General features: G+C 46.4%; 1 protein-coding gene across 1 annotated transcript in view; it reads right to left on the minus strand.

Moving 5' to 3' along the window:
- Window positions 1-9,216, minus strand: part of PPP2R2B (protein phosphatase 2 regulatory subunit Bbeta) — a 270,773-nt gene extending 261,557 nt beyond the window's left edge. The window contains exon 1 of the mRNA XM_028119142.2: window positions 8,980-9,216. Within this exon, the coding sequence (XP_027974943.1) occupies window positions 8,980-9,049 (70 nt within the window). The 5' untranslated portion in view covers window positions 9,050-9,216. The remainder of the gene's footprint in view (window positions 1-8,979) is intronic.
- Between the last annotated feature and the right edge of the window lie 1,581 nt (window positions 9,217-10,797).

Raw genomic sequence — 10,797 nt, forward strand, 5'->3', positions numbered from 1 at the left:
ACATAGATAGAATGATAGATAGATAGATAGTCACCACAGCATTGTATGTAATATAAAATAACTTTCTTCCCTCCACAAGGGAACTACTAAATAAACTATGATACAGTCATACCACAGGGCACTATGCAGCCATTACAAAGAACAAGGCAGCTGTAGGTGTCCTGACATGGAAAGATCTTTCGAGATCACTGAGTGGGAGAAAAAACAAAGTGCAAACAGAACAAGCAGTGTACGTTCACTTATGCAAACAATCCCTCCCACAATACAGATGTGTACATGTATATTTAAATGTACGAAAATACATCCAAAGGTGGCCATGAGGAAGCACAGTCGACTAATGACAGTGCTAACTCTGGGCAGGGAAGTGGGATGGGTGTGGGGATAGAGGGTGATTCATGCTTTGCTTTGTCTGCTGCTTTTTTTTTTTTTAAGATTTCTTTCTTTCTTTCTTTCTTTTTTAAGTAATCTCTACACCCAACATGGGGCTCAGACTTACAACCCTGAGATCAAGAGTCACGTGCTCTACTGACTGAGCCAGCCAGCTGCCCCTGCTTTGTCAACTTCAGTAATGTTTGAATCATTTCAAGTAAGAAGACACTTATGTATTATTTGCTTGATTAATATAAAGACATAGACAGAGGAGAATGTCAATGGCAGGAATACAACTACTGTGAACCAACCGACCTCCTAACTTGGGTGTTCCTGGCCCCAACTTGACTTCTGCAAAGTTAAATGAGCAATGTTACTTTCCTCAAGTTTCTTATACAGCTCTCCTCTTTGGTACAACACCTTTTGATGATATTTTGTACTTAAGGATCCAAGCTTTGTCTTTCAGGCCACCTGGGAATGCTCAGCACCTTGCTGCAGTATTCTCCATGAGAGCCATTTGCAGCTTGTCTACCCTCTGCCCCCTTGTGTATCTGTTGAGCTCATCAAAGATGAGCCCCCTACATCAAGTGGAGGAGGTTACCTGCAATTCTGGACTCGTTCAGGTTCACTACCTAGTGGATTCACAAAAGTGGAGTCGGCAATGCACTTGGAGGAGGAGGCTGCCAGTCGCCCTGCATCAAGCTCAGCACAGGTAAGGTACTCTCTGGCACATTCCTTCTAGCAGAACTTCCCTTTCTTGGGTTAAAATCCTGTCCTTCGGGGATCCCTCCAGACCCTGAGATCCCATGCATTTTTTTGTTTCTTACCCACAGAGTCCCCTTCATTTCTCTACATTTGCTGGAAGCAATCAGGTCTCTTCTAAAGCAAAGAACTGAGAGTCTGACAAACGCCCTCTACACACCTATCACTTTCCATTCATGACCCCTTCTCCAAAATTAGTACTAATTGGTTTTCTGTGGATTTCACACATGTAGATCCTACCATCATCACTTTCCACTCTTTCCACAGTGAACTTGGAGCTTAAGAATTCAAGGGTTCCTGGGTTATTTAAAACAAAGTTCCTAGTAGTCCTGTAAAAACAATGAGCTTCCAATGAGATAGTTACGTCAGATCTGGTCTGTTCTGATTTTCAGCCTGATTCTAGAGTTCTGTTGGAGAGGCAAAAGAAGGCAAATTTGTGGCAAAGATGCCAAGTTTGGTGAAAGCAATCTCCTTAATGGGGGATGAGGTGAACAGCACCGGCAAGCCTCTCTGGCCAAAAGAAGGCCTCACACACCTCCGCATTTATATGCAAAGGACAACTGCCATCACACAGCAGCTGCCTCTATCCATTCCTTTTGTTACCTAAGCCAATTATCGGAGCTGCTATCAGTTCTGGAAAATGGGTGCCCAGAAGGTCCAGGGACCCCTCCCAGCACAGCCTGGGAATTGCACTGTTAACATCCTATGCTAAGGGTGAGGGACAGGGACAAGCGTATAAAAACCCAGCTAATTCGCACAATTTGCTCAATTCCATAAATATTTTCCTTCTTTCCTTATCGAGTAGAATACATCTAGAGTAGAAGGTCAACTAAGGACTCTGGCATTGGGTGGAGAAGTTCAACTTCCTTCCTGTGGGACAATGGCGAAGGCTCAGACACGTGTACTGCCCTTCTGGAAAGATGGAACAAGTCAGTCCAGCAGCACTGAATGTGCACCATGGGGATATATGCAAAAGAGAGAACATAACCTGCATTTTTTTCCCCTAAAATCCTGACCAGAGGCAGCAGGGGTGGGCGAAGAGCACGGGCCTCAAGTCCGGGCAGTCATGGTTTCCAAGCTGGTTCCACCACTTACAAGTATGTGACCTTACATAAGTTTCTTTGCTTTTCCAAAGCTCAAAATTTCTTAGTCTGAAAAATGAGACTAATGCAACCATTCTCTCATGGTTGTTGAAGGAGATTCAATGAGTAAACATATGCACAACACCTAGGAAAATGCCTGGAATAGACAGTGCATGAGAAACCTCAATTCTCTTCCCTCGGCTAAGTGCTGAAATTGGACCCTTAGTTTCTTCGTGAATGCAAATGCCAGAGTCTAGGAATGTCAGTCTACAACTGTGCTCTTTTCATTGAGCATTACCAATATTTTGACAGGACTGGCCTAATATTATTCACCCCAGGTTCATTGGCACGTTTCTGACCAGCCCTCATAAAGGGCTGGAGATTGCCCCTGGGGACCTGGATGCTAATAATGAATACTTGCTAGTGATTTTCAATGCACTCTGGTTATTATGTTTGGTAGCAGAACACTCCCTATCCCCAGAAAGGTCATTTACAGTAGTATAAGGCAGCTTCTTTCCACCTTCCATTTCAGATTTTTCCGAGAACGGGAGAGAACTCAAACATTCATCCATATGCATTGGAAGTACTATTCTGATCTGGAATTTGCATACAAATATCAAGGCAACTTAAGGAACTACAAGGCAGCTCTCCATCATATGACACCGCCTCCTTTTATTTTTCTAGTGCCTTCCCAGCCCCTTCATATCAAAAGCCATTTTCATGTACCTTCCTAGTTTTATTCATCTTAGCTTCCCTCTTGAGCGGGTGTGAAATGGGGGTGGGGTAGAGGAAGCAGGGACTTTTACTTTCTCACATTTATTCCCATGCCCCTAGGAAGCTGTAACATTTCACAAATCACACAGATCTCACTCAAGTTTGGAGACCCTCTACACTCAACTCACCCAAGACTGGACTCTTCTTGATTCTACCACATTGTTGAGAAATGGCCATATAGTGTTCTTTGAATAATTTCAGTGTGTGATTAGTTAGGTTTACACCTAACTAAGGCATTCCATTGTCAGGTGTTTTTTGTTACAATTTCTTTTTTTTTTTTTAAGATTTTATTTATTTATTTGAGAGAGAGTATGAGATAGAGAGAGAGAGCATGAGAGGGGGGAGGGTCAGAGGGAGAAGCAGACTCCCCGCCGAGCAGGGAGCCCGATGCGGGACTCGATCCTGGGACTCCAGGATCATGACCTGAGCCGAAGGCAGTCGCTTAACCAACTGAGCCACGCAGGCGACCGTTACAATTTCTTTATACCAAGCCAAAGTAAGTTTCCTTGTTGGCTCAAATTCTGCCCTGGAGTGCTCTTCTCCTAGGCATCTCATCTATTCACATGGCTTTAAATACTTTTAATATGCTGCTGACATCCCAAATTATACATCTAGTCCCGATCTTGCTTCTGAGCTTCAGGCCCAACTGCTGGAGGGTCTTGCTGTGAGGCTAAATGGCTCACACACTCCTCAGACTAATCAATTTCCAAAGTCTTTTTCCAGTGTCAGTGAGAAGTTCTATTATGCATCCAGTCTCAGAGCAAAGTGCTGGGAGTCATCCTTGACACTCAGCTCCACCTACTTCTCTATTTCTGCCCAATCTATCACACCAATATCCACTCTTCTTATCCATTCTTCTTCTACAATGTATCAGAATCGCCTAATTTCTCTTCATCTCTTCTGCTGAGATGAGTACAGCTGTGGCATTCTAACTATTCCCCATTTTGCTCTATTTATCTCCGCCCCACCCTGCATAGCAGCGAGACTGAGCTTTGAAAAAACAAACCTGATCATATTTCCACCTCGATCAAAATCCTTTAATGGCTTTCGATCCATCTTTGGATAAAGTCCAAACTCCATAATTATGGTTAAGGCTCAACATGATCCGGTCTCTGACTACCTCTCTAGTCTCTCTTTTGTGACATTTTGTTATGAAAATTTTTAAACAGAGAGCAAAATTGAAAAAAAAAATTTACAGTGTCTATCCATTGATGGATCATCTCAATTTTACCATGAACATGTCATACTTGCTTTACCGTGTATCTAACCATTCAGCCATCCATCTATTCTAGCATGGATTTTTCCCGGTTTGGGCGCCTTCCAAAGTCAACTGCAGGTTCTGGTCTAATTTTCATCACTCTTCCTCTTGTTCCCTATACTCCAGCCACAGGCAGCTTTCTATTCTTCAAATCAGTCCAAACTATTGTAAATCTCTGGTCTTTGTACCTATTGTCCCTTCTACCTGAATTGTCTTCACCTCTTGTTGATTCCTGACTGAGCCTTTAGTTCTCAACTTAAAACTTTCTCTGAGAGGCTGCCTCTGGTCCCCCAAACTAAATTAGATCTACCTTCCTGCCTTATATATGATCTCGAGGCATACTGTGCTTTTCCTGAATGTCACTTACCATAATTGGGAATTATATAGTTATTTGCAAAATTATTTAATGTCTGCCTTCTGTGCCAGCCTGATACCATGTCTGTATTGGACCAGGCCGGATCACCTCTGCAGAAAGTCAGCTAATATTTGTTGAAGGAATTAAAGGCAGAATGAATCAATAATTATGTAATAATAATAATATAATCATAAATCATGGAATAATAAATTTGTTCTTCCTTTAATGTGTAAACAGTATAGGTTTTTATTTTTTTATTTTTTTAAAGATTTTATTTGTTTATTTGAGAGAGAGAATGAGAGATAGAGAGCACAAGAGGGAAGAGGGTCAGAGAGAGAAGCAGACTCCCTGCTGAGCAGGGAGCCCGACGCGGGACTGGATCCTGGGACTCCAGGATCATGGCCTGAGCCAAAGGCAGTCGCTTAACCAACTGAGCCACCCAGGCGCCCATAAACAGTATAGGTTTTTAAAGGCCTCTGCAAGAAGATGGAACTTACTCACTGCCAGAATATAACCAGCAAGTACACTAAAGCAAATAACTAAATGGCAAGATCCACAGCCGATGCTCCAGCCAAGAAGAGACCGGTAGGTTTTAGTGACTTCTCGCCTGTCTCCACTAGCCGTTCCCCTCAAGACCATCCCCAATCAACACAGGATCCAAGGAAAACGCATGTTTGCTATGCAAATGTACCTATAATGTACTGAGGGCATTTACCGAGGTCTGACTTTGTATTAGGCACTGCCTTGAGTGCTTTTCCTGTATTAATTTTTTTTCCCCTGTGGCACAGGTTCTATTGTTATTCCCATTTTACAGCTAGGGAAACTGAGAACAGAGTAGTTATTTTAAAACATGTTCTCTGACTTCCTCTTCTAACCAGATTGCCATTCCTGTAAACTAAGCTAGGAAAAACATTTATTCTGTCTTTGGCCCCACGGAAGAGTAGGAAGATCAATGTAGAATACTCTCAAACCGCCCTAATGGAGAGAGGGTTTTGGTCAGTTCTAACAAGTCTGAAAATAAAGAAATCCACATAGAGATCAGAGAGATTTGAGAGATGAAGCCTTGTTTAGGAGCCCCAGAGTTCGGTATCTAAAAAAGCCAGTAAAAACATTGTGTTGACTTTATTTCTGTAGTCATTCCAACCCCACTCTTCATCATATTTAATCCCATATACACATGTTCAAATGATCCCTGTCAAGAATTTGACCCCAGATAGGAATACAATTTATACACGAAGATAAAATCATAGTGGTCGTCTTCCTAACGGGAGCTAATGGTTGGAGGAAAGAAAATGAGGCAGTGCAGAATTTCTTAGTGGAAGAGCATGCGCTTCAAATGGTCTTGAGTTGGAAGGCAAGCTCTTCCCTCATCTGTGTCACCCTCACAAATTAGTAACATCTGTGGGCCTCAGTTGCCCAGTTTCCTTATTTGAAAATGTTAATAGCATTCACTTAGCAGGATGTGGAGATATTGAAGTGCTATATTTAAAAAGCTCAGCAAGTACATGGAAAACAGAAGATTCTCAAAGACGGTCACTTTAAAAAGGGGAAAAAGATAAAGATCGAGGAGGGGGTAACTTTGATGCTCAGAATAAAGGAAGAGTCATAGGAAATGTCTTTAATAAATACAGATCATGCATTCTTTTTCTTCCCTGTGGTGGGGGGGGTGGAGGGTAGGGAAAGGAGGGGAGGGAGGGAGAGGGTGGTGTGGGGGAGAGAGGAAGGGAGGAAGGAGAGGGGAGAGGGAGAGAAAATAAGAGAGGAAAGCTTGGGTAAAAGTGTCCTTTAGCATTTGCATTGCTCTTAGCTGGCTGAACTTGCCTGCAGCTACCACTTACAATGCAAATTGAGCTTAGAGTCCTTCACACTAACTACACAGCAAAAACCTTTCAGCTTTAAATAGAATACTGCAGTGTGGAATGATCTGAGCAAAGCAAAGCAAAGAAAAATTCAGAGATAAATGTGAAGGAGAATTTGGAGAGAAACAAAACAAAACAAAACAAAACCCTTGACATATCTGGCCAGGTAGGAAAATGCTGAAATATCAAGGAAGACAAAAAGCACAGCAAAGTCTGTAGAAGGACCGAGAAACTAAGGTCAGATTTAAGAGAAAGTGGATTTAAGTTAATAAAGGAGGAGGGTACTTTTGAGGCAAGCCCTCAACAAAGAGGATTTTAACAAATAATATTTTGATCTGGTGACATTTCAAGATGTACTTGGCACTTCCAAGGTATTCATCAGAAGAGAGAGGATGGACTCTTGCCCCTGTGGCCAGCACCACTGCATGAATGTTCCCTAAAATGAACAGATAAAGACCATAGAGAACTTCCTGCTTTACTCAACTTCTGCTATTTACATTGTCCAAGTTGCATTTTTCCCTTCTTCCCAGACTTTCAGTAAGATCAGGTAAAGAAACCTGAAGGCATACTGAGAAATAAAGGTTTTGTTTAGTTTTCAGTGTGATGTCTGTGTATGAGAGACAGAACGTTCTGAGAGGTTGACTTAGAAAGATTTTAGAGAGCTGCCTGTTATAAACTCATGCTTCATTTTTGACTACACAAACCCAGTTATTTTAATCAGAATCAGAGTTTACAAAAATGGCATAAAATAGGACCAAAGATCAGGGTAGTACCTGGGGCCCAGAAAGCACTAAGGAATTCCATTTTTAACTCATTTCTTCATTCTAGAGGTGATACTCCCATACACATGGCCCCAATCTGCCCATCTTCCCAGCTCAGTAGGTTTCCTTTGCCTGCACTTGGAGCATAATGCAATCTAGAAGAAAACATGAAGGCAGCCCTCTTTGTTGTCACAAACAGAAAGAAGTATCACCCAGAAAGACCAATAGACCCAAGGCCAACTTCTCTCCTGGATAACATGCTCAGACACAGAGCTAGTCATAATCTACCTGGTAACTGATTCAGTGACAAAGCACTTGAGACTGAGAAAGAACATCTTATAACCACCCTGTCATCCTGTAAATGAAAAGACTCGGCAAGTATGGTGCCTGTATGGGGGAGGGACAGGCTGAACATCCCTTAAAAGCCATCTCTAAGCTCCTGAACACCAGAGCTCATACAAGTCAGCTTCATCTGTCTAGCACCCACGGACATATCAGGCTGGATGCTCTCCAATAATGATGATGAATGAAGAATATATTTTCAATAGCACTGGACATTCTTTATTACCTAAAACTTACTGGGATGTTTATAGAAGATGCCACCTTTGCCCCCAAATTGTATCTTTTTATTTCTTTCAGAGTTTGAACTCTTATACTACCCCAACACCATCACATTTTTCTATGATTCTTGATTTGATTAAATATTATAGAAATTTTAGTATCCAAGAATAACAAGAATTGTCTTAAATTAACATACCGTGCAATGTTTTCCTAAAGCACTTTCACACACATTTTCTCACGTGGATATTACAACGTGATAATGCCACACTTTATATGAGTGGTTAAGGATAAGGGCCTACAGGTAGAAAATGAAAGCAAAAACGCAAAAGTTTTGGCATTTGAAAAAAAAATGCCTTTACTCTCTATTCACACACAAAAGGCAGAATGAGATTCCACCTGCTGACTTTCCTTGCCTGCCTGCTAACGTCAGAACAAGCTGAGAGAGAGCGCGCTACGACAATTTCACCTCTTGGCAAAGCTCAGCTTACTGAACCCTCTTGCTTTCTGCTGGCTGTTGATTCAGCAGAAAGTACTGCTGCAGAATTCATAATGGTGATTTTAAAGGCCCCACTGATCGCATTGCTCGCCCCACGTGTTAGACTCGTTCGCTTGCTGCTGGAACGCCGTCTCCCCAGCTACCTTTTTATTTCTTGCTAATGCACTTCCAAGGGGAAAGGGGCTCGCCCTTTTGCAAAGGGCCTTTTGGGGTTCTGATTGTCTGAGCAGGTAACCTGGCCGGAGAGATAGTCGGGCAGGAAATGAAACCATGTCTTCCCTGCAGCCACTGAGAGACACAACATCATTCCGCTGGTGGGGAGAGGGGGGGAAGGACCTCCGATCCGACTGGGCCCCTTTCTTATCTCCCCCTCCAAGACCCCGACAAACATCTTGGGGGATGGGTCATCTGCCTTCACGGGGTCATTTTTCCAGTCGGGAGCCCCACCCTGCAAAGCCTGATCCCCGAGGGCCATTTTAACTCCCGTGGGCGCCGGGTCCACCTGCTGCTGAACGCCGGGCTCGCCTCGCGGAGCGCGGATGGATGTGGGGCGCACCGGCCGCTGCCCCCGCGGGCCGAGCCCCCGCCCCAGCCCCGGGCCGGGAGGAGTCTCCGCCACTCGGCGCCCGGCGGCCCGCCGAGCCCAGCGATCCGCAACTTGCGCCCGGCCCCAGCGGCGGAATGCGGCGGGGCTGGCGTTACCTTCGGTCGCATAGCTGTGGTCGCGCAGGAAACTGTTGTTGATTTTGCGGGTATCAATGTCCTCCTCCATTGACAGCAGGCTTACTTGCGTGGGAACCAGAAGCCGGCAGACAAGTATCCATGATCCCTCCCCGCAGCCAGTCTCACAGGAGAGGGGGGCAGGGGAGCCGGTGGGACTGCACCATGGTCCGAGCCTGAGGAGGAGACGGGGAGGCGGAGAGAAAAAAAAAATAAAAACCCGGCAATGGAGCTGTCACCTCCTCCACTCGGGATCTCCGAGGCTGCGGCGGCTCCTCCCGCGGTGCGCTCACTCCAGCTCCAATTCCCAGCGAGGATGCTGCGCCCGGCTCCGCGGCCGCCGGGTGCCAAGATGCGCCGTGCCCCGAGGGGTCCGGGCCCGCCCGCCGCCCGTGAGGCGCTCACAAGCGGGGCTGGGGAGATGCCCAACAGGTTCCCCACGTTGGCCGCCGCTCCAAAATGCAAAAAAGGTCCCTCCTCCCCCTGGGAGAGCGGGCGGCCGCGACAAAATGGTGCCTTTCTGGACCCGGGCTGCAGTGGCGAGATGGCAGGGGCCGGATTCGGGATGGGCCGGCCAGGAGCAGGGTGCTGGTCCCACGGGAGGGCGGCTCCGGCTGGCGGGGTCGAGGAAGGCGGCGGGGAGCTGGGCAGGGCGCTGCGGCCGGCGCCAGCGCACTCACCCTCACACCCACACGCGCGCACTCGCAGCTGCGCTGCTGCAGGAGGAGGCTGGAGGCGGCTGGTGCATTAAAGGCGAGGCTCCTCCCAGCCGCGTCAGCAGCCCCAGGACTCGTCCCCAGCAGCGCCGGTGGCCGAGGAAGAGGCTGCGGCTGCTCTCTGCTGCAGTGGGGCGCACGCAGCTGCGAACCGGCACCCGAGCAGCAAGCAGCGAGCCGGCAGGTTCACGCGAAAACCAGAGACGCGCTCTGGCAACCGCCCTCCAACGTGCCACGCGGCTAAGGGCGGCGTTTACTCGAGACCCAGAGTCCCTAGCTCGCTGCCTTGCTCCGGACACCTGCGCTTCAGTACCGCAAACAGAAGTAGGTCCCCTGAGGGAGGGCGGGAGACAACAGTCAGGTCCCTTCCGCTCACCCTTGTGTGAGGTATGCGGTCCCTTGATTAAGTTCAACGGCGAGGCCTGGGCTTCGAAGCCTCAGAGAGGAGAGAATGGGAAGAAGGGCTGCCGTAGCCTAACTGAAGCCTCCTGTGCTAGGAATAGAACGGGGAGCAGGGGCCAGAACTTTCCTGCGACCCCCTACGACTTCTCCATTCCAGACGCAGTCAACATCCCCTTCCTACTGTAGGCATCTATGTATACGCAGGCAGAGGGATGCAAAAGGGCTGAGTTATGAAGCCAGTCCACAAAGTCAATCTGAAAAAGTCCACCTTCCCTAGCCCTGTGCACTTTGTTTTGGACCAAGTGCTGCAGGCCCTCCCGTAGGTCTTGCTTGTGAAGACACAACACTGCAGGAACCGCTTGCATTTGCTCCCAGCATGGAAGGGACATGGGAGTCTCTGCTACCCTGAGGAGATTTCAAAGATCCAATTAGTACAAAAAAAGAGACCTGCCTCCCTACTTAACCTAGGAGGAAAATGCAGAATTCCCCCCCACCACCACGTTTCCCCATATTGCAAATTCGGTATTTGAAAGAAAACTTGATTGCTACTGTTATGAAACCAATAAAACCATTTATGAAGCTACCCAACTCCCTAAAAAGCCAAATTGGAAAAGACATTTCCCCATTTTCCTCTTGTAGAAGGTATTCATTTCAGTGGGTGTCACTGCAGGGAGAGACATCA

This window comes from Eumetopias jubatus, unplaced genomic scaffold, assembly GCF_037043125.1.
Source record: "Eumetopias jubatus isolate StellerSeaLion01/CBP00866 unplaced genomic scaffold, mEumJub1_p1.0 scaffold_5, whole genome shotgun sequence".
Taxonomy (NCBI): domain Eukaryota; kingdom Metazoa; phylum Chordata; class Mammalia; order Carnivora; family Otariidae; genus Eumetopias; species Eumetopias jubatus.